General features: G+C 43.5%; 1 protein-coding gene across 8 annotated transcripts in view; it reads right to left on the bottom strand.

Annotated features, from left to right (window-relative positions):
• Positions 1-25117, bottom strand: part of WIPF1 (WAS/WASL interacting protein family member 1) — a 462168-nt gene that overhangs the window by 103543 nt on the left and 333508 nt on the right. For all 8 annotated transcript variants that reach the window (XM_069225386.1, XM_069225384.1, XM_069225379.1 and 5 more), the window contains one exon: positions 5446-6378. In XM_069225386.1, the coding sequence (XP_069081487.1) occupies positions 5446-6378 (933 nt within the window). The remainder of the gene's footprint in view (positions 1-5445; positions 6379-25117) is intronic.

Consider the following 25117-nt stretch of genomic DNA (forward strand, 5'->3'; position numbering starts at 1 on the left):
CTTCCTCCTCCCTGGTGGAATAGACAAAATAATAATTCAAAGATATTTTTATCTCAAATAGTAAAGCCTACAAAAAAACCTGAGGTAACTGCCTCTTGCTAAGCATGATGGGATATGGGAGGACCAACTGCTCTTAAAGGCACAGTCCTATTTTCTTTCTGTGTAATGGCAGCCTATGGGCTACACTGCCCTGCATTCCTTCATCATTATGTAACATTACAAAAAGGTTTGGTAAAGCTTTTTTCTCTGAAATCTTCAAACTATTCATGCATGTGAATGCATATGTACCTTGCATGCCCTTTTTTCAACCAAACATGATGAAGAATTTTGGCCTCTGTAGCCTCTCCTTTAGGCTGCTTAATGACATTCTTAAGTGACTTTGAGGGCCTTCCTGAAGAAAGGCAAACATCAACACTTAAGAAGAAATTCTGAGGAAAATGCTCCAGGGTCCCCGCAGGTGTGCGGAACTACTGAGCGCTTATGAGTATACATGGAAATCCCCTACGAGAGAACCCTTTGTCCCTTTGCACAAGCAATAAACATCACTGTCTGTACTAGGAATGCAGGGTGAGACACCATATAAACTATATGAGCAATGAATCTGGTGTCAACACACAGGAAATAAGTGGAGCAATATTCATAGACAGGGCAAGATTAATAGCAAATCATTAGGTCAGTCTGAAAAGAAGGCTCAGGCACCCGGACACCTAGGACATTACAGCGGTGCTGATTTATAACTCTGCATAACCATAACAAATACTGGAAAGCTGATTTCTGCACATTTCATAATCTTCACAGATTCACATCCTTTGACTGTTACTCCCGAGATGATGGTGGTAACTTTGTGAGTAACAATGAAGAAAGTAGTATGCTAGCTTTGTTCCCGAGTGTTATGCCCCATTTCTACTCACACAAAACAAAATCAGACCAGCATAAACATAATTTTTACTATTGCGTTGTAGGATTTAATTTATCTCATGTTCTAAACGAGAAGCAAAGTAAAACAGGTTATTGAGCTGGAAATCCTCCTCTTTGACGTCATGGTGTGGCCCTGGATGTCCCAGTAACGTCTTGGAAGAGTGATAGAGATCACTGGAAGCCAAAGGATTGTAGAGGCAGCAAACACCACCCAGAAGTCTGTTCAAAGAAAGATGTAAAAAACACAAAAACCCTCAGTGTGGTTGGAAGTTGCACAGCTACGACCTCCAGGACAACCTGCACAAAAGTTGCATTTATATTTTGTGGTAGAGGAGGCAAGGGAGTGCTTCTGCCCTTCATGTCAAGGATATGACACTCTCTTTTAGAAAGTCACCAGAAATATTAACCATTCTTCAGAGCTTCGGTACAGACAGGGTTGTAGACACCAGTGGCCACATTTATCAAGTAATACCTCGGATTGCGCCCTTGATGTCATGCCACAAGTAAGACCTAGAACCTACTGATGGCAAATGCTGCTTCCCTTTTCTTTCTCACTTCACTTATTCTAGTTAATTTAAGGGTATGGCTGCATTTTAAAGTGTTTTTGTGCATAACACTTGAGATTTTAATAATGTAATTTTTGCTGCCTTTTTCATATGAGCAATGACCAGGACTAAAGTGCTGCAAGAATTATTGTGATTGACGGGTCTTCACGTCTACTTAAGTCAAAGGAACATGAACCTTGTTAACGAAATGAGCTCCATTTACTTTCACAAGTGAACAATGCATGAGAAACCTGTTTTTTAATTCAAATCATTGTTTACAGGTATGTTAGTTCAATTGGCTCAACTGAGGTGAACCAGCACACATCTCCCAAAACACATTGCATTTTTAAATGAAAAACCAAGGTTGAAGCATCAAGTCTTTGTGGCAAGGTGACATCCTGGTAACCATAACCAAATATTATCACATGAAATATCTATGGGAAGTCTGGTCTTCTTGAGGGTACCAAAACAAATCTTTGCATTCTTTTAACTCGTCACCATCATCGTCATTAAATCAATTTTCTTTCGGTTATAAAGCCATAAAAAATCATACATAAATCCATTGCAATACATCACTATGACTGACTTTTTTTAATACTAATAAATAAAGAGAAAAACATCCTAGAGGTTAAATATTAAGTGTTTCAGTCATCCAAGAGGCTCAGATCGACAATTAGGATCGTAAAATCACTTTTGCAAACAAACAGAAAAATAAAAATAAAAGACATGCTAAAGAGCTCTACAAATTAGGACACCGTTAAGACACTCTTCCCCACCAGATTCCTCATTCTCACAGCTGAAGAAATACTGTTATAAACCAACATAAAAATATATTCTGTTTTTAGTAGCTGTCAGTAAAGTAAGATGGGCCTACACCTTCTTATATTCATGAGCCTCAGCAGTGGAGTTAAAAATAAATTCCTAGATGCGATCGATGCCTCGTCAGGGGTAGTAAGTGCTATATAAAAACAATTACAATATGCAATTTACAAACGAATACTAGACTGAACTGAGCACGAGTCACAAGGACAAAGTTCAAGGTCAGAGTCAGGGTATACATTGCTAGGATAAGAGACCATGAAGTGAACTACAGTGAATCTAAGCCTTAGCAGATTGAATCTCCAGTGATGTTAAAAGAGGAACAGAAGAGAGGGTTCCATGGTGTCCATGGTTAATAATCAAAGATGTGCCCGCCCCCCTTTTCTCTTCCTTCACTAAACTTTCTCTGCACCGTCCACATATAGTTAAAAAATCTAGCTTTAATTGAGTTTTAGAAATGGTGGAGACATCCCGTTGGCTGAGAAAACAATATGGTCTCATTAACAAGGCAAACTGTTCATTTAAATATTTCAGACATGGAATGTTATAGGTATTGTCAAGATGTAGACAATCCTTGATTATCTCCTAATTTGGGTGTTTCATGTTTTGAACATATTGAATATCACAGCATAAACGGTGCTAGCTTGATACAATAGTCCACATTCAGTAAGCCTAACCCCGTACTGCAAAGAAATACGGGCAGGCTTTTAGGTACAGACACAAGACTTCTTAGAAACACGTTTTCATTAACTTGTAGGCGAGAAGTATCACAATATTCCCAAACACCAGCTTCATGTGTCGTAGCGTGCAGAATAAATATTAATCATGGCACCCAACAGTTTAGAAGCCAGCTTCCCAGCAAAACTAAAGAGAGCCTCTGTGGTTTGATCAAACATTCTTGTGATTATATGTTGTGGGAGGGCCAGCACCTGAGAAGATATGGCGGTTTGCAGAGGAGGCTGGAGGTAAAACGTCACCCAGAAATAAATTAGTGTGCTCAAGGGCCTCAAAATACAGGCCTCTGCTGTCAAAAGTATATCACACTTAAAATATCCAAATTCATTTGACCAGTGGAAAAGAAGATACCAAGCAAAGAGCATGTCAGTAATCTAAACAGGTCAAGGGTGACTGCAAAACTACGAGACACGCGTTGTCCCTCTACATCACATTGCTAAGCAAGTTAACAGTTCTGACATTAAATGGTGCCAGGTTCTGAAGAGGCCATTGTTCAGATGCATCATGTTCAACACTTTTGATTATATGAATTTTGTAAAATATATGTACCTACAGAACAAAGTATATTTGAAAGTGCAGGGGTCAAATTCATTAAACTGATAGTAATGATGTACACGTCCAACCACATGAGAACCAACCACTCATGATCCCCTACAGATCCATGCGTGCACCACATGTTCAACCTTGGCAATAACACTATCAGCAGCAAACTCACAGACATCCTCAACTCTTCACTCAGCATAGCTACATACCTGGAAGAATTGAAACACACAAAAGTCAAACCCCGCCTCAAAAAATCCTCTGCTGACCCCAACAAACTCAAAAAATACCACCCAATCTTCCTGCTTCCTTTCCTAGCAAAAGTACTCGGGACAGCCATCAACCAACAGCTTACAGCATACTTAAAGGACAACAATCTCCTGGACACTTCTCAATCCAGCTTACGCTCCAAAACCAGCACAGAATCTTCTCTGATTGGCGGCAGGGACAATAACAGAACCCTCCTCGACCAAGGAAACGCGGGCGCCCTAATTCTCCTTGACCTTTCAGCGGCTTTTGAGACAGTCTCCCATCACACGCTGCTCACAAGCCTCCACAAAATTGGAATCAAAGGAAAGATCCTGAAATGGATTGCCTCTTATTTTATCAGGCAGAACTTAGAGAGCCCTTCTCTCTCCCTTCACCTCAAAGCCCACGTACATCATCTGCTGTGTTCCCCAGGGATCATTATTGAGCACCACCATCTTCAACACCATGTGACCCCCCTTGGCCAAAATCGTCAGAAACCTTGGACTAAAATGAATCTCATATGCAATGACATGAAGCTCATTCTTTTTGCTCTCCAGAGACCCCTCCACCGATAAATCCAACTTCCACAGCTGCATGACCAGCATCGTGGACTGAATGAAGGACCGCAGCCTCAAGCTCAATACCAAAAAAATATAAGTCCTACTGTTTGGAAACACCTCCTCACCTAGGAATGAGTCCTGCTGGCCTGCCGAGATGGGACTCCCCAATTACCCCTGCGAACCACACCAGAAACTCAGAAATAATAATTGACAACAAACTCAAATGAAGAGCCAGATCAACAACGTCTCCTCCGCCTGCTTTCTGACCCTCTGCATGCTCCACAAGATCTTCAAAAGGCTCCCAGTCGCCACTAGATGTACCGTCACACAAGCCCCCGTAACAAGCTGCCTAGTCCACGGTAACGCACTTCATGCCTGACTCACCAGACGCCACAGGAAAAATCTTCAAATTATCCAGAACTCAGCTGTCAGACTCATCTTGGACCTCCCAAAACGAACCCACACCACGCGCCCCACCTAAGGAACCTTCACTGGTTCTCAGTACACAAACTATGACAATTCAAGCTTCTAACGCACGCTTATAAACCCCTGCACAACCTAGGACCTGCCTGCCTCAGCCACTACCTGAATTTCCACCGCCCCTCCAGACTGCTTTGCTCTGCCTCGCTTTCCCTCACCCCGTGAATATGCTGCAGCACCTATGGTGGTCAATTCTTCTCCTCCCTCGCAGCAAAGGACTGGAATAGCCTTCCCGCTGACCTATGAACCGCCCCCTCTATCCAGGAGTTCAGAAGAGGTCTCAAGACCTAATTGTTCAACTGAGGCAATCGCAGCTTTCGCCGCAACAGGATACACTCACCAGTGATAAGTGTGCTCTACAAATCCTGATGATTGGTTGATATTAAAAAGACAGATACGTTTCAGTTTAAAAAATCTTTCAGTATGCAATCACTGCACATCTGTGCACATTAATCTTTGAAAAGCTAAGGAAACTGATTTGATAAAATGTGTGTTCCTACTTTTTTCCATAAATAGTACATAATTTAACATATTTAACTTTTTTGTCATTTGATATTCTTAAAGAGAATGTATAATATTGTATAAATAACATTCTATACCTGATCTGCCAGGTGGATCTCGGACTGGTGGCGGCGGCCTCTCATTTGCTGCTGGAGGAAGAGGAGCTGAACGTGGTGTCACAGGTGAGGCATTTGAAGATAACCCAACTAAAGACATATTTCGCTGGGGAAGACGGGGCATTTCTTCATTTCCACCTGGAACTGGAGGTATTGGCAGTGCACCTGGTCTGTTTGGAGGTGGAGGTGGTGGAGGAGGGCCTTGATTGCCAGGTGAAGGTCGTGGGGTGGATGGGACTGGGGGCTTATTGTTTTGAGGTGGCGGTGGAGGAGGAACATCTCTGGTGAGTGGTGGCCTATTTCCTGCTGGAGGAGGAGGGGGCCTGTCATCTACACTAAATGATGGCCTATTTCCTGCTGGAAGGGGTGGGGGCCTGTCATCTACACTGAATGATGGTCTATTTCCTGCTGGAAGGGGCGGGGGCCTGTCATCTACAGTGAATGATGGCTTATTTCCTCCTGGAGGGGGTGGGGGCCTCTCATCCATAGGCCTTCCAACTGAAGGAGGAGGAGGTGGTCGATTTAAAAATGGAACTGAAGGTGTTGACGGTGATGTCTGACGGGCATGCCCTCCAAAACTTGCGTTTCTGCTTGGTGGAAAGGCTGGAGGTGTAGACCCTACACTTCCCTGCCGGCTAACTCCTGGTAGAGGAAGGGAACCCTTGCTTTGCAGAGATGATGGGATGGGCCTTGGTGTGTTGGGTACAGGAGGAGGAGGAGTATGACCGCCTTCAAACTTTGAAGAAAATTCAGGTCTTGGTGGTGGCATTCGGCTTCTCTGTGGCTCTGGCACATTGCTTCTTGGCCCAAATGATGGCACTGGCCCTCTTGGAGTATTACTTGGTGGTAAAAATGGCCTTGCAGTTGTAGATTTTCCGCCTGGTGGTAGCACTACAGATCTACTTCCTCCTGAATCTTTAAAATAAAGTGACAATGGCAAAAGTTAATCACATAAAACGTCACAGCTCTATAGCGAATACATTTACATAAAAACGTATTTTCCATCATTCATCTTTTAAATAAATTCTATTGGAAGAATGCAAAGACTACTGACACAAATGTGCTTTACATGTTAATCATATCTACCTGTCAAAGTTTAAGGAAATGGAAACTATAAAGCAATTTTGTTTACTTGTCTGATTAAAGAGGTAGACATGAGTAATCATTTCTAATCAAGGAAGCGACACCTCACCATCCATTCCATTCACTGTTGTATGTTTCCACCAAATGTAGGTTTACCAGATGACTCCGTGTAACCAAGGACGCAGTGATGCAGCCCAGGTCTTTCTTTTACAAATCAATGTTTTCAGGTGTGTTAGTTTGATTGGATCAGCTTAGGTGAATAAAGATTACAGATGCCGTCAGATATTACATTAAAAAAAAAATGACTGGAGCATCACAAACTTAGTGGCAAGGTGTCACCTGGTACCTTTAACTAAATGCAAACATACTGATTGACTAAACCATTTCGGAGCTCACAAATTTCATGAAACACTCCCACAGATCAAAACTGGCTTTGCAGATCAATCGTTACTATGTTTTTTAATCCAAAACGAAAAGAGCCTTAATCTAAAAGTAATTTGTTTCCCAACACATTTACAGAGCTGGTAAGAATTGAATACCTAGTTGTATTTCAAAGAAATCGGATGGCCACTAACATAAGCATGTGGAAAAGCATGAAGTTAGACACGGATGAACAACATCAAAATATATTAGTCTGCAGATACTCAAATTTACAATGTTGACATATCCAATAATGGTTCAGGATGAACTCTAATTGACTATCTGCCTGCTGACCGCCAGCTTTTTAACTATTACAATTAGAAGATCTGTCACGTCTTCGCCCTTTTAACAATTTGTGCGGTTGACTTCTAAGGGGGTTGGGGCTGATGTGATTGCTGTTAACTGGTATGATAATGTATTTCACTCTACATGTTGTGAGGTCATTAGAGCTCTGGAATCTGATCTTGACACATTCGTTTTGCAATTTAAGCATGCTTGTCCAAATGCATGGGCCGTGGATTTTAATATTCAAAGATGTTGCCACTCACCAGGGCTCGTGTGTCGTTTTACTAACGGGGCTGGAGAGGGTTATTTACATTTTCAACACGGAACATGCTTGAATATTTTGCTTCATAAATGCGATCTATTGCTACTGGAATAATTCAAAAGTTTGGGCAACCTTCAGTCGCATACATTTGTGGGAGTGGGTACCTACTCTACAATCGATCATATTCTGATTAGCTCAACCCTTGATCAGTTGGTCTCTGGCATCAGAGTTAAAAGAACAGCAGTTAGCGATCATGACCCGTTAGTTCTAGCTATGTTTTTATATGCCGACTACCCTGTAGCGCCCTGCCAAGATCTCTCACATTACTCCCATTAGGCCAAATGGAGTACTTACTAAATGGTCGGGGATTGATCCAATGTGCATAATTTGGAGGCTTCTGTCCCAAGTGTCAAACGAGTTCGACATATGTTTAGCCTCTGTTAGGGGTGACACCCTGGTTTCAGCCTGTGAGCTGATCATTGTGGCCCTTAATTCTCTTTTGCTGCATCTGGCTAAAACAGGGCTATCTGCTAGACAGGGATGGTTCAACTATGCGTGTACTCTGGCCTCAAAACAATTGAAGGCTGCTTTACATCATGTCTCAAGAGATAACGCTACTGTTAAACTTTTAAGGAAACAGTATTACAACGCTTTAGCAGTCAGGAAAGAGGAGTTAAGGGAAAAGGCATGTCTAAATCCGGTACAGGCTGCTAAAACTAAAGACGTAATCCTGTTCTGGAACATTGTAAATGTCTGTTAGAAATGGGGTCGCACTTTTGGCAGTGGTTTTCACCCTGTCCAAGTAGGGACCTTCATTCTAGTCAGGGTAAGGAAGTCACACAGGTAAGATAACCTCTGCACACCCCTTGGTAGCTTGGTTTAGCAGTCAGGCTCATCTTAGAGGAAATGTGTAAAGTATTTGTACACACACGCACACACACACACGCACACACAGTTGTGAGATCAACGACCCCAAACTCCATATCTCTATATGCTCCCAATGGGAAATTTCACTCAAAAGGTATTTCACGGCACTCCCCATGTTACCCTAATGGAGAGACGGTCCTTGCAATAGTAAAAAAACTACTTTAGCATTATTTCACTATCAGGATACGTAAAACACACCAGTAGGTGTCCTACCTTTTGCATACACTGCACCCTGCCAATGGCGCTGCCTTTGGCCTACTTCAGGGGTGACTCACATGTAGTAAAAGGGAAGGTTTGGACCTGGCAAGTGGGTGCACTTGCCAGATCGAAATGACAGTTTACAAACTGCCCACACAGACACTGCAGTGGCAGGTCTGAGACATGTTTACATGGTTACTGATGTGGTTGCACAATCAGTGCTGCAGGCCCACTAGTAGCATTTCATTTACAGGCCCTGGGCATACATAGTGCAATATACTAGGGACTTACTAAAAAATCAAATATGCCAATCATGGATAAACCAATACAATTTAGAAAGCGAGCACATGCACTTTAGCACAGGGTCCTAAAGCCAACAAAAAAGGGTCATAAAGCCAACAAAAAAGGTCAGAAAAGATAGGAGGAAGAAGGCAAAAGTTTGGGGATAATCTTGCAAAAAAAGGCCAGTCCAAAAATGTCCCTTTCTTGAAGAACGACTCTTGTCCTGTTTTACATCACTTGGTAACTTACAGGCTTGGGTTAACCATTTTGAGAGGATTTTTGACCCATTACCCATTAGTGAGTCAAGGTCCTCATCACTGGCATTAGATGGTTTAGAAAGTAGTTCCATCCCCACGTGGCTCCTGCCCTTGGTATTCACGTTAGTTGAGGTCCTGGACGCAATGCACAACTATGCCAAAGGGAAAGCTCCCGGACCTGCTTTATTGGCATAGGCGAGATGTGGGCCCCAATAATTACTCATGTTTTTAATGCAGCTGGATGGAGTTTTATTTCTTCTTCTTGGGTAAAGTGCATTATTGTGTCTAAATACAAGAAAGGCGATAGAGCAGACCCGAAGTGCTGTCGTTCCATCTCCCTCCTGGATAGGGTTGAGGAGATTGGAGGATTGGACACCTGACAATTCTATTCTCTCTGAAGCTCAGTATGGATTCAAAAAAGGACTTTGGACGGTGGAGCAATGCCTAAATCATAAGCTTTTGATTGGGAAATACACAAGAGCAATGCCAGGACTTTTTAATCTGTGCTTTGCAGATCTCACTAGTGCATTTGATTTAGTGGACCATTCTACACTGTGGCACATGCTGCTCTCTTATGGGGTCCCTGTGGAAACTGTCTGCCCTCTTCAATGGCTTTATGAGAATCTTTCAGCAAAAGTTTGATATTGCTCCAATGGTGAACTGCTTCCTTTTAGAATTAGGTAGGGCGTAAGACAGGGGTGTGTGCTGGCCCCCTTTTTATTTTCTTTATTTTTAAATGGGGTCAATGATACTTTATGGTCCTTGAAGGCCGACGCAGTGACTGATGCAGGTTGTTCGGTAACTGTGCTCCTCCACGTTGATGATGCAGTCCTTTTGTCAAGGACCACGGTCAGGTTGCAGAGACTAATGGACTCCTTTGCATGCTTGATGGATTCTAAGAAACTAAAGATTAATGAGCCTCAGACATTCATTATGTCTTGTAGGACAACCCCTAAGCATGTAAAACAATTTTATCTCAAGGGCACCCCCGTAGCTAAGGCTACCTGGGAGTCTTTTTCTCCGGTAGGGAGTCTCGGGCTGATCTTATCCAGAATACCCAGCTCAAAATGAAAAGATTTTGTGAGGGAGTGATTCTCTAGTAATTTTGGATGCCATCCCACCTAGGAGATGCTTATACAATCTACAAAGCAAGAGCAATATCTTTTGCAATCTGTGGTGCTAGGTGTGGGGCCACATGGCCAATAACTGTTTAAAGGTTCAGGAAAATGCCTTTTTAAGATGTGTGTGATGTACCCCTCTCCCATCAGCACTGTCTACCGTTTTGCACAGGGAAATAGGGTTGAGCCATCTGCAAGATATGCGGTCATCCAAACCCATCTACTTGTGGTGGTCTATATGGGTCAAACCTGAGACCAAATTCGGAAAGGTTATCATACAGGACTGCCTGACACCAGATTGTGTCTTTAATATCCCGGGGCTGTTCTCAATTAACAACACTCTTACATCTGTGCTCAGTTTTCCTGGGCTTCAAGATCTGGCCAGGATCCTAACACTTGAGAAATCAGCAATGAAGGCTGCCTTGCTTTATGCGAGGGCAAGGATTAAAGTCGCTGCTGATGAGCCGAAACAAACGGTGGTGAAATACATTCCCTATGCTCTTCCTGAGGGCTTCCAACCCTGCCTTGCCTGGGTGACAATTACACAACATCATTTTGCCCTGACCAGACTGCGGTTGAGCATTTAACACCACCTTTTTTTGTTCCCTAATATTAATTGACGGGGCAAAATGAACACAATGCACTTTATGCTCTTTCGTCAGTTCTATCTGAACTTATGGAAGCACTTTTTTAAATTCCATTTTATTGCATATGTTATAAGGTACAGCAAAGCTGCTATGCACATTTTGTACACCATGGAGGCGCTGGCTATTGTATCTTTTATCTGGAAAGCAATTCATACTAGGAAAAGAATATCTTAATAAATTTTGGTATTGTATTATACACTAACAACCATATCGTGTTAGAGAGAGTCTACTTTGAGAAAATGTGTCCTCCATTCTGCAGAACTAGGGAATAGTTTTAATAATACAGGTGCCACTGTGAAAGCATTGATGGTGTATCTGTACTCCAGTGCCACACAACGCAGTGTTCTCATACATATAGGTTAAGATACCCTTGGCAATCCACTGTCAAATACAAGGAGGTTCGAATATGTTAGCCTCTCACTCATTCCATCAAAAAAACTATTGCATTCAAACATTTACTTATTATTTGACATAATCACATTTAGTTAGATGAAGTTGTGTATCAATGTCAAAAATGACATGTGTTTTCTGCTGAGCCAAAGCTTGAATTAGTAGATGTTCTAATTATAAAGTTATAATTAATTCTTGAATACTAGAAGCTTGTTGCTTTTCAAGACTCATTCGCAGGGCTCTGATTAGTGTGTACAGGCTCTCCAGTGAATGCTGGCCATCATGATTGAAGCCTCTGGTAGAGGGCCATAGTGATGTCTGTGGTGCTGGGGCACACAGACGCACCTCATTTTTTAATAGTATGATAACCTAATAGCCCCACTTATGTTCCATAATGGATATTGTGACATGGACTAAGTATTGAGAATTCCCCGGGAAATAGAGTACGTTTAATACAAAACAAGCCGCACAGTGTCACACAGACTCGGTTTCTTTAGCTCAGTCTCACAAAGGGGACGCTAAACTCTTCTTTTTTTTTAACTAGCAGTATGTTATATAGTTTTGCTTGAAAGGGCTAACTGCTATCCGACACATAAAGTATGTGGCCTTTGTACGTGCACCCCTGATGGGAGGTCTCTAAGCCCTTCTCTCTAAAATCTGTGTAATGCACATAACCAGGATCATTGCTATCTTCCGCTCTGTGTGTACGCTGTAGGTTGTGTGTGAAATGTTTCATATGTGTGGGTGGCGCGGTGGCAGAGTGCACTGTGGTGCACATTTAGGGCAGTGACAGTCTCCACAAGGAATGGTGACCGGAAGGCAGTGCTCCGAAATGACAGTTATCTGATGAGCCACAGAATTATGCATCTGCTCCCTGCCAACCAACTTTCTGTCTACCATGGCACTGGAGCTCCCTTTCCTGTGGCACACTGGGCTGCACCTAGCACCCCCGGTGTATTGGCTGAATTATTGAGAGTCTTATCCACATAATTTGAACATTTGATCTCCCCCCTTTGCCCTCCAGTAAAACACTGGAAGATGCACTCTTTCCTCATGTGTACAGTGTTCAAATGTTAAAGCAAATGTGTGCACTGGCTTGTTCTAGCTTCCCAATCGTGTATCGCCGCAAACCAGGATAAATAAAAGCCCTACCCAGCCAGTAGCTATACTTCTTCCGTACATGGAGGAGACTGTGCGCACCAACACAAAGAGATGTTTACCAGGAACAGGGAACTGCTGTTTGCAGCTTTCCTCCACAACTAGGCCTATATCTTTTATAAGCCCAGATGCTGCCCTTTCAGATGAAGGGTAACATGGACTGCACAGTGTGAGTAAAGGATCAGTATCCAATCTAGGAGGAGAGAGAGCAAGGCCCAGCGTGCCGCAGCCTACAAGAAGGTAATTTCAAGGGAGTAAGCCACTCAAGAGCTATTGGAACCAAGGAAGTTACAAGGCCCAATTTTCTGACCAAAGGACAAGGACTTGCACAGAAGCATAAAAACCTGTTATTCCCGACTAGCCAAGTTATTTTTGTAAATGAAATGGAGACTCCCCTTCCCCCACCTCCGGTCTATTTGTCTACGAATTTGAGTGAGTCTAATCAATGTTTGTTTGGTTTCTTTTCCCCTTTTAACTGCATTTTGTTGGGTTTGTGGAACTGACGCCATGAGTAGTTATACAACGTATTTACGTGTGTGCAAAAATAATCCTGTTTTCATTAAACTGAATTCCCTCTAGAAAAGGTTAATTCATCTTTTTCTGTATATCATCTGTCAGGAACATCCTTACTTCAGAACGTTACATTTTATCCTTCATTGTAGCTTATGGTTATTATTTCCTCAATGACTGTTGAACCCTCCATTTTCGATGGTGAATCTTCTCCTTTACTATATCCAATATTAGTGATTGCATTTTTCTTCAGATATTGTACTCTTCAGCTCATTGATTTATTCTATGTTATGAATGCCTTGCCCCTTGCGACCCCTAGCACTGCCTTTGTGACCCCTGGCCTCAGAGATGACAAAGTCAGTGCCAGGGACACAGGGGCAGCTCCACCTTATGGACGTCAGTTGGGCCCCACTTTCTTTGTATTCTCTCAATGTTTTTAATTACCTAATAGTGAATATTGTTTTATTATTCACTATTAGTGCAATAAGAAGCATAATTAGCTGGAATATGAGCATCCCTGGCTGCCAACGTAAGCAAAAACAATGGTTCTAAATGTATATTGTACGCATGCTTGCGAATGAGTGTGTATTTACGTGAGAGAGTGCGTGTGTAGGTGTGAATCAGGGTCGGATTGGTAAGGCGGGCAATTGGGCATTGGCCGATGCCTAAGGGTGACCAGTGGGCTGATTTTTTTAGGGCCTCTATTAACCAGCCCACGGCATGCCATTTGCTTTATTCCTCCCCTGCTTGGCGATCATCACTCTTCAGGATATGATGGGCGAGGTAGGGGTTAGGCTGAGATGGTCTCGCTAGGGCCAGGTGTTGACCTTGTCCTCAGGCCTTTCTTACCTGGGCCCCCTGCCGGATGGCCATTCCCATAAGCAATCTCTTTTTTATGGCCTCCATCCCCGCTGGGCCATTACATTCAGGGCAAGGCTGTATGCATGGTTTCCCTGGAGGAGAGGGGACAGGAAAGTGATTTTGCGACCATTGAGTAATTTCACCTCAGCCCCACAGAGAAGCAGCACTGTGCTTTTCTTAACCTCCTCCCATGCCAGGCGATCGCCCTGAGATTATGGTAGGCTGGAAGGAGATGACTCGGGGCGAGGTGATTTTGTGGATATAGCTCCACCTCTCTGTTACTGGAGCAATAGCAGCCGTGTGCTTCACTTGACCCCCTACTCTGTCACATTTTTCTAAAAATTAGTCTAGTGAGGCTAAGCAAACAGTATTTCATGAAAGTGTGCTGTACAAGAATCTGGGCCACTTTTTTGGTACTGCCCGGGCCTAATTATGATCTGCATCCGACCCTAATGTGAATCTGCATGTTTAGGCAAGCATATTTGTGAGTGAAATTGAAGGTCATACGACATGAGACGTCACTTTTGTAACCCTGCCATTTTGGTGATGTGACATTCATGGAAAAGAGTCTGTGGTAATTTACTAGGAAATTACTGATAGAAAGCCTTCTATCTCATTATCCTAGAAAAGTCATCTCAAGGGATGCTCTACCTTAATGAGTTCGTCGTCAGTGTGGTCCTCGGTATCAGAGAACTGAAAGTTATAAGGTTTATCTTTCTGGCCAGGCTGAAAATATTTTTGGCTTGCCTTCCCTAACGTCCTGTACTAGCTGCCACAAATCTTATCATTCGCTCAACAACCCAAAAGATGAGTAAATGCAAATTATTCACTTTGGTTACTCTTGTATTTGTAATTCCATCCCACTCCTCTAGACGCCCTGACAGCTATGCTCATGAACTGTCTCTAGGGAGAGGTGCCTGTGAATTATCAGGTGTACTGTAGAAGAGGGTAAATGTGTTGCTTGCATTTCTTGTCCTCCGCCTGTTTAGATTTGCCGCAGGCAACTCTTAGTCGGTAAAAATGGCATTACACCACTGTCGTAGCAATAACGCCAGTTTACACCGGATGAGGGAGAATAATCACGGGAAACCATGATGCAGCTTCCTTAAAGCCTGGAAAAATCGGACTTCAGCATTTAATTCCCGCAGAACTGGTATTTAATTTCCTAAGTGCAATGTGACCATAACGTACTGAAAGGCTTATTTAAACGGCACCTGACTGTTGGAAAATGAAACTTCAGTCTCTGCAGAAGTGTTTGAAGGACGGATTTGAAAACGCTGAAATGCCCTTTAATCAATGTCTGCTGCTGCCACGTGCACCAAACGAGGTCCTGCTTTTGATCTGGCAGGCAGGCTGTAGATGACGCCTTCAGCTAAGACTCAGAAGTGATGAGAACACCGCCGTGCAGGCGACAACTAGATGTTTGCACCACGTGCATGTGAAAACGACAAACGCACAAACCACATTCGTATAACACATAGGACCTAATGATCCGTGGCAGTTATTTGATAAAATTACGAGTTGTGTTGCATTCGCACAATTACCCAGAATTAGGCCTTGATAATTCTCCAATCGCTGCGACTGGCGTCCACTCATAGGCGTCATCCATTTAGGGGTAGCAGCTGCGACCCCTGGCACTGCCTTTGCAACCCATAACCTCAGAGGTGGCAAAATCAGTGCCAAGAACACAGTGCCGTCTCGCATTATCAGCGCCAGGCTCCAACCACCTTGTTTTCTGCTCATTTTGTATCACATTAAAAGTTAATAAATGTCTATCATTCACTATTGGTGTAATACAAAGTCGAGCAGCAGGATCTAGAATAGGTCCTTCATTGGCGTCTTACATAAGTAACATAAAAAGTAAAATAAAAAACTTTTAAACATATAGGGGGTCATTCTAATTCTGGCGGGCGGCGGAGGCCGCCCGCCAGAATTCCGCCCCCATAATACCGCTCCGCGGTCAGAAGACCGCGGAGGGTATAATGAGTTTTTCCCTGGGCTGGCGGGCGGTCTCCAAAAGACCGCCCGCCAGCCCAGGGAAAAACTCCCTTCCCACGAGGATGCCGGCTCGTAATCGAGCCGGCGGAGTGGGAAGGTGCGACGGGTGCAGTAGCACCCGTCGCGTATTTCAGTGTCTGCAAGGCAGACACTGAAATACCTTGCGGGGCCCTCTTACGGGGGCCCCTGCCGTGCCCATGCCAATGGCATGGGCACGGCAGGGGCCCCCAGGGGCCCCGCGACCCCCCCTACCGCCATCCTGTTCATGGCGGCTTTCCCGCCATGAACAGGATGGCGGTAGGGGGGGTCAGAATCCCCCATGGCGGCGCAGGAGACCGCCGGTTTACCCTTTCTGACCGCGGCCAAAGCGCCGCGGTCAGAATGGCCTGCGGGGCACCGCCGGTCTGTCGGCGGTGCTCCCGCCGACCCTCGCCCGCCGGGGTTAGAATCAGGGCCATAATCTGTGCGTGCATGTGAGTGAGTTAGTTTGTGCAACAGAGCATGTTATGCATGGGCATGTATGTGTTGTTATACTCGCCCCTGTTGGACCTGGCATGCTTCTGGTCTTATATAGGCACCTGGGAAAAATGCCAGCAACGGCATATCAGAGGCAATACTTGCATGTGGGGTACCCACCGCAAAATGCTGGTGCTGGGACACGGGAAGTAAATCTTTGCAGGGTGCACCTGTGATAAAATGCTCACACTGACATACTGGAGCAAATTCTTGGCATAGGTGATAGCCGTAGCAAAATGCTGGGGCTGGCACACTGGAGGGAATTCTTGGCATAAAGGAGGACAACCATGGCATTTGTCAAGCGACACAGGTGGCAGTAATGGCAAAAATCTGGCACACTGTATGTAATGTTTGCGCATACGCAACATCCATAACAAAATGCTGGCCCTAGCAATGGAAATAATTTTCGACATATGGGAGCACACAGAGAACATTTTAACAACAAAATGGGGTCAACCCATGGGGACTGTCAGATTTCATTGTCTTTGCACACCATGAAAAGACCTGATATTTAATCAGGGTATTTTTATACCCTATTACTTTATAGAAAATTTATGGGAAAGAATTCAGGGAAACATCAGGAAGCAAAACTCCAGAACAACAAAGTCGTGAACAACGCAAGTGGAACCAAGCTTGCGTGAACAATGACTTTGTTTTTCTGTGCCTCACCCACGCATGTGCTGAACAACGCACATGCATGGTTAAGGCACAGAAAAAGGGAGTCAGCATCGGGAGAGGACACGGTCAGGTAAGTGGGGCTGGGGCAGGGGTGGGGGATAGATTTTAGGTGTGGGGGTAGTGTTTTTTTTTTTTTAGGGGTGGGGGATGGGGTGGTTCTGGAATTTAGGGGTGTGGATGGGGTAAGTTTGTTTTTTAGGTGGGGTGGGGGTCAAGGTAGTTTTAGAGGCGGGGTACTTTTAGTTTTAGGGGCAGGGGTCGTGGGGATCAGGGTTGTTTTATTTTTTAGGGGCAGGGTGGGGGTGTCGGGGTTGTTTTAGTTTTTAGGGGCAAGGGTCTGGGTAGTCTTAGTTTTAGGGGTGGGGGTCGGGCAGTTTTAGGGGGCGGGGTGGGGAATCGGGTTGTTTTAGTATTAGGGGTGGGGTCAGGGTTGTTTTAGTATTGGGGTGAGGGTAGTTTTAGTTTTAAGGGGCGGGGTGGGGGAATCAGGGTAGTTTTAGTATTAGGGGTGGGGGGCCAGGGTAGTTTTGTTTTAAGGGGTGGGGTCGGGTTGTTTTAGTTTTTAGGGGCAGGGGCGGGAGGTCGGGTTAGTTTTAGTTTTAAGGGCGGGGTACTTCTGGGTGTTAGGGCAGGTGGGGGGGTCGCATGCTGGAACCACGCATGCCGTCCCACACATGCCTTAACTAGACATGCCTTTACAATGAAAAATCGTTGTTAAGGCATGCGTGGTAAAGGCATTCGTGGTGGTAACGCAGTCGTTGTTCTGGACATTTTATTTAGGCATGCATGGTTCTCGCATGCGTTGTTCCATCATACATTCGAAAATTCAACCCACCTCGCTAACCCCTCCCCTTAGAAAGGTCAGACTGACATCATTCACTTACAATAATTCAGGTAAATGTTCTCTTGCCATATCATGAGTCAAAGGTCATATAATGTCACTTTCTGTGATGTAATTATGGTTAAAAGGTGTGTGATGTCTCTTCGGCCACCCCTGTCATTTTGGTGAATCAATGTCCCACCCTCCACTACCAGCTGAAGAAAAAGGCAGTGTGAGTTACAGAGTCAGCCGCTGTGCAATCGCATACAAATACAACATTTGAGGAGGGGGAATCAACAAAATAACATTAAGAGCAGAGGGTTTGGCGGACTCTCAGCGGCCATGCACGAGCCGAGCCCTGCAAATGTTTGGCAGGTAAACTGTGCAACAAACACCATATAAAATATGATCCTAAAAAATTGCATTTCTTTAACATACAGTGTATCAGATAATATCAGTGTATTTGTTGAAAGGGACAGTTTTCAAACATGAACTTAAAAATAGTGGATCTGCCCAGCTCACACCATGCTGTTAGTCATGCATCCTGTATGTGGCCTAGATTCATACAGGAAGCAAAACTATAGTTTATTTTAATCAGACACGAGGGGTGCCTGTATTGCACACACTCTGAACTTACGTATTTCAAAGTACCGCTAAAGGAAGCAGTGAAATAAAATATTTGCCTAGGATTGCATAGTTTAGTCAAGAGAGGAAGCAGGGAACATTCCTAGTTTTCTGATTTGACATTGTGCCATTCAGTCACTAGATGGGTGTCTATTTACCTCTCCTATTTTACATAAAATATCAATATCATTTCTTTAATTCTTGGCGCATTAGATTAGAGCGCAGGGTCAGGCAGATGCTATATTTAAGCTCACGTCGTTTTGGGATCCAGGGTCTAAGAGGACCTCGAACTGAGCAAGCCCCAGGCATGTAGCTCGAGCTTTCAGTGGCTCACAACTAAAAACACAACTTGTGCGTCCAGGGTAAATATGTCTATTAATAAATAAGCAACGAATAGTGAGTGAACAACTAAATTTAAAACAAACGCACTGCACAATTTTGGGCCACCCGAACCATCATTTTAGAAAATACACCATTCTGTGCAGTTAAAGAAAGGTTCAGTATTTTCAGTCAAGTCAAAGAAAATATTTCCCAGATGGTAAAATCAATGTGGGAAGCCTGCAGCTTCAAGGCAAATTATCCACGAGATGAACCACTGTTGAGCACGGACTGGGGACCACTGGTAATAACTAACATATTACCCTGTGGCACCTGAATGTATGTTTTATGCCATGGTTTTCTTTCAGTATTCTATCACTTTGGCGATATATTTTCCAACATGAGGAAATTTAGCGTGACGAAATCAGGCTAACAAAATTATTATAAAAATGCCAAAATGCATTTTTGCGCGAAAAATAGGATGTTTTCATGGAAAAGGCATACATCAAGAATGCAAGAGGGGAGTGAGCCTAGGGTGAGGGGAAAAGTAGATGTGATGGGGAAGTAATGAAAGTAAAATTTAAACAAGCATTTGCAATGCAATGGGGCTTGAATTTGCTCAAGATAGAGCTATTAGTGTTGCAAATTCCTAACTGTACTTTTCTTGCCACATAAATTGAAAATAAAAAGTAAAAGAGTTGACATAAGTGAGCCGATTCAAGGCGCCGCAGCAGCCATGAGCACAAAGGAGAGAGACAAAAGGAAAAAGAAGTTTGCACGCTGTCAAGTGTATTTGCAAAAGTGCAATTATTCATGTAACAGGGTCAATGGCCAAGGCGGTAACAAAACTCCCCCAAGGAGGGACAATCATAAAGCACTTACCAATGATAACAAAGGATTTTTTAAAGGCAAACCCATGAACGAGTGACAGTGGTGGGTGTGGTTAAAAGCCCAAAGTTAGATTACAACAGGCAAGAGTACTTGCATGCTTGACCTAAAAAGGCATAACGTGGGATGGTAGGTGACATATGGGTATCAAAGAAAGGGGAAGGAAGGTAACAGAATAGAAGGGAATGAAGGGGTAAGGTAGTAGGGGCACCTGAAGAGAATGTATAAACATAAATAGGGTGGCGGGAAGTAGTAGAAATAGAAATAAAGGAATAAAGCAGGAGGGAAGAATACACATAGGTATTAAAGAAAGGGAAAGGGAGTTGACCCTCTTGTAAACAATAAACAAAAATGAAGAGGCAAATATTTCTTCAAATTGGTTGTCTTCAGCATGGTTTTGTCAAATTGGAGAAAAAGAACATTTTTGATTAAAAAACTTTGTCAGAACCACTTCAAGTATGTAAATAGTCAAAAACACGTAACCGTTCTATTATGTAGATTAGTTCTAAACTAAATTAGTTATAAGTTCGTTCACTGTACAATCTCGTTGTAAAGACACAAAGTGAGAAGTAACAGAGAGCGTAGCTTACATAATCTCTATTAACATGAAATGTTTATGAATTAATGTGTGATGATGCCGCATAGAAACTGTAGTAATGAATTCTTGCTTAAACGTGCACTTGAAATGTGACCACGGGGAGTGGCCGCCAATGTATACGGGAACTAATAGAAATGTCTAATGTTGATAGAATAGGATATTAAAATAGGGTTTTGTACTAATTATGAATGATTATGTTATTACAGTTATGCTAAATGAATCCTGTAGGCCTTAAGTTAGCATGAGCCGAAGTTTAGCTGCCTGGCTCTCATATTAAATGTGTTTTCCTAAAGTGCAGTGTGCTGACTCGCAAAAGGACATGACCTCTTGTTTTTCTTCAACTAGAAGCTGAATGTAACCATAGTGGATCCGTTCTCATGAAATTCATCTTGCTTGTAGAAATGTTAACAAAAACGCAACAGTGTAGAGTAATATAATGTACAAGGTCGTTTAAACCGGTGAAGACAATGGAGCTACTGACCAAAAGATGTGCAAAGAATGACAGAAGGATGAAATCATACCGGACGTGCTACCTCTGAAGACGTCAATCACATGGACCAATAAAATGTCTGTAAAATAATATGGGGTGAAAGATTAATGACATAATCTGTTTTCTAATAGGGTTAAGATAGTGGGGTATAACCATTGACCAATGAAACTTTAGGGGAATGTACAATGAAAAGGGGATAAAAACCCATGACACGGGGAGCCATTAAGGTGGGTTAGGGAATGCTATTGATTTGATCCAGAAACTTTGTCACTCTGTTTGGTGACTTTGCTGATTTTACTTAGAATCATACTCTTCCTTAGACTTGCCCATTTACACTTTATCTCCTTATGAGGGAAGGGCCCCCTTTTATGCCTCAGAGCTGAGTTTTGACTGATGGCGAATCGACTGATGCCCTGAAGACGAAGACTGAACCTGAGTGCTGACCTAAACCTTGGAGGGTAACTATCACAATGAAATTGTGATTTGTCTATTTGCTTTTCCTTTCTAGGTACCAACTGCTTACTTTTGACAGAGACCGTAGCTAGATGTTTTCCAAATTGGTGTTCTAAATTGTTTTGCATGAAGTCCAACATGCCAATGCTAATCAGTGGTTAGGACAGGTGTTCACTAAACTGACACAAATAGACAAACGACTGAATCTATGCTTTGTTGAACTGACGCGTTAATGACACTCTGCTAGAATTGATCTATGTACACGCCGTGTTACGTTCTGATGTTTGTGATTCTTGCTTTAATGAAATCTTATCAGAGCTGCCAATACCGTGACCATGCTATTGTGTTTCTTGGTTTTGAGATTAACGCATCTACTTTTAGAATTGTAACTAATAGGGAATAAAATTCATAAAATTCTACTAAACTGGTGTGGTTATTGATGACTGCAAGGTCATGGTCTCAAATCAATTAATGTTTTTGACTAAAGTGAAATGCATTGTGGTAATAAATATTGATGACATTATTGATGTATTGATTGATGTATTGATTAGCTATCTCGTCCTAAGGTGTCTCTCAACTGGGTCAAAAGATTCATTGGCCTAAAACGAGTCCTAATGTGTAATAAATTATCATAGAGGGATGCGTTAACAGTTCTGGTAGCAGAGTGACGGTTTGGCCCTTTGGGGCCCTCGGACGGAGAATTACTGTTTAAATTGTTTTTCTGAGCTAATGCGAACTGGAGATATGATGTGTTTCTAAATTCCCCATGACTTTCCCAGGATCTCGGAGCCTGGCTAAGTGAGTTGGGAATGTTCTCGGTGTTTTTACCATGTATGGTGTAGAATTTGCGTTTGCTCAGCTTATGCAATTTGCAGGTGATTTGTGAAGTTTGTGTATGTTTAGGCCAGGTAATGTTGTTTTAGCAGGAGTGGGCGTACTCCTCAGTATGAGAGTAGGGAAGTCGGCGTACTTCATATGAGTGTGGTGCTTTGAGCTCAAAATTATCCATGTGGGTGGTTGTTAATGTATGGACCCGTCGTGGTCTAAGACTCCCGGGTATATTGACAAGTGTAGGAGACACTTGGGTTTATGTTGTGATTTGTGCGGTTTAATAGGTCAATCGGATGTGGTTGACAAGTCGAGTTTGAGTCAAATTGTATGTGTGAAACCTTCGATGGAGATTTGGCAAGTTCTATGGTGCACTAGAACGAACCATTGACAAGTCGAGAGTAGGATTTGCGGGTCGAATTCTGCTTGCGTATGCGGGGACTGAGAAGTAGAGAGTAGCGGCCGAGGCTCAAGTGAAATCTCTGTAATGTTCTAAAGCGATTGTGTACCCTTCCTGTGGTAAACCGGCAAATTTGAGTTGTTGTTGTTGTTAAAGGTGCTCGCAGTAATTTTGCATTAGTTTGCCGTGAATCCAGTGAGGGGCGGACAAGCCGCAAGACTTTGTCAACTGCAGTGTGTGTGAGTGTGACGTCAGTGGTGCAGCGCTGGGATAGGTCAGTTGTCGAGAGGGGTCGCGCACGGATTGGCAGCCGTCCGTGAGAGGCAATAGGTTGAGAAAGGTGGGTGAAGAGTGTCCTAGGAAATAAAGTCACTTCCTGAATAAATACAGACAAGAGAAAAAGACGCAAAGATGAATTTTATCAAAGCTTTTAGGAGCGCTCTGAAAGGAGACGCATACATTATGGCGAGTGAAGGGGAGCCTACAACGCCTGAGGGTACTCTAGCTTATACAGTAATGGAAGAGAAGGGAGTAGCGCCTTGCTTATGGAGGAAACAGTGGCGCAAATTGACAGAAAAGGAGGGATGTTTGGCATTTCCAGAACATGGAACGTTCAATACGAGAATTTTAGAGAATTTAAGGTGTATGCTAAGTGTACAAAAGCCACCTCCGAGGCCAGCTCAGTACGAGGCATTACCAGTCTGGGATTTAATGGCTATTGAACAAAGACAGCAGAAAATCGAGAGGAGAATGAGAAGGGCAGAAAAGACCTTAGCTGAGGCTAGATGGGACAATGAGAGTAAAATGTGGAGAAGGGGGATAGTTGACTGACTTAAATTGTTCCCGGCAATAACACAGGGAGACGAGACGCAGGGAAAGAAAGCCACTTGTAAGACAGATAAAGACTCTAATAAACCAAAAGAGACTAAGAGGTCTTGGATAGAGGAAGATGACTCAGACGATGAAGAGTTTCTTAATCAGTTGTTACATGATCGCCCACCACCTTATGCAGTAGACGACAATGCCCGAGCACTAGTGCAGGTCCTGGGAACCAGACGCAGGAGAAGGGAGTTACTGATACAGTACAGACTAGTGATACGGGTTTGATACAGAATGGTGTCAGTGTACTCACTGCGCCAGACATGCAGATACAGTTGCAACCTTCACCACAGATACAGAGAATCTATCCAGACGTCCCAATACTAGAGACTACTATGAATCTGATAGTGCCACCTGATCAGATATACACAAAATCGAGGTTAGTGCAGATTGAGCCAACTCCACAATTGCTGCCCCAGCAACAGCTGATTCCGGGGTATAGTCCAGCGGCAGGACCTGCGATAGTACCTGCACCAGTCTCAGTGAGTCAAGCTTTAGGAGTTACTGCTCTGCGGGGTTTGGGACCTGGTCAGACACCAGCTGCCATATCACTACCAATTACTGTTGGTCCGCCGGTGCCATTGTATGCGCAGGGTAAGCCTGGTATGTGTGATCAGGGAGTAATGACCCAAGATGTACTAAGAGGAGGGTCCTTAGGAACTCCCCAATTAATGGCCCCAGGAGAGCAATCAATTGAAGGACCCAGGTCCTTGTTGGACCTTAGTCCGGCCGAAACACCTTTAGAGGCAATGAGGCAGGCAGGGCTAGGTGTGCTAACTCCGTAGACCATAAGTACGAACGCTTCACATTCGCCAATGATGCATGCAGGGAACATTTCACTGCAAGGTTTTACGGTGCAACAGTTGAAAGAGAGGTTAAAAAAAGACTCATACTTCACAAACTACTGCAGTGACCGCAGAGAAATCTGAGAGAGACGACTACCTAAATTTTGTAAGACTGCATGTGGAAGCTGCTGAACTAGTGGAAGGGACAATAGGGGTGAACAGATTAGAATCATACACAGAAGCAGAATTGAGATACCTGTGCCCCAAAGTCACTAAAGAAGTGGGAAAGGTGCATCAGAGGTTGGCGAACCTGGCAGACAATACAATATTGACATTGAGAATACTAAACATTTGAAAAGAAGTTACAGACTAGACTTCAACTCTAAAGATTTTGATCACATGAGGTCAGCCGGAATAAAAGCGCATCCTAAAGAAATATTGCAGTGCACAGATCTGGGGAGCCTTAGAAAAGTGGGAGGGCAGATAGGCAAAGAAAAGAGATAAGGAGAAAGGTGACAGTCCGGGATCAAGTCCAACTAAAGCTTCACCAGACACTGGGACAGTAAAGATATTACCAATGAGAGAAACCGCTGGAGGGGTTTCAGTCCATGTACCGTGGTCCAGGGGAGACATTCCGTCTTTCACAAATGATTATCCTAGGTTGAGGGAGAAACCGATAGAGTGGTATCAGCAGACAGACAGGTTTGTGAAACTTGCAAAGTGTCTCTGGGAGGACTTAAATACCTTATTTGAGATCATTGTTCCACCTGACTTATGGCTTTAGTGCAAGAGAGGCGTAGACTAGCCGACACAGGAACCGGCAAGGGATAAGGTGACCGGAGCACCATCTGAGGAGGTGATGAAGTACTATCATAAAGTGATTGAGTTTTTGAAGCAAAAGGTGTCGCCGAAGTGACTGATTGGCAGAAAATCGACCCATCGATCCATGCTTACTATGAGAGGTTGTTGAAAGCATTCAAA

The sequence above is a fragment of the Pleurodeles waltl genome, chromosome 3_1 (genome assembly GCF_031143425.1).
Source record: "Pleurodeles waltl isolate 20211129_DDA chromosome 3_1, aPleWal1.hap1.20221129, whole genome shotgun sequence".
In the NCBI taxonomy this organism is placed as follows: Eukaryota; Metazoa; Chordata; class Amphibia; order Caudata; family Salamandridae; genus Pleurodeles; species Pleurodeles waltl.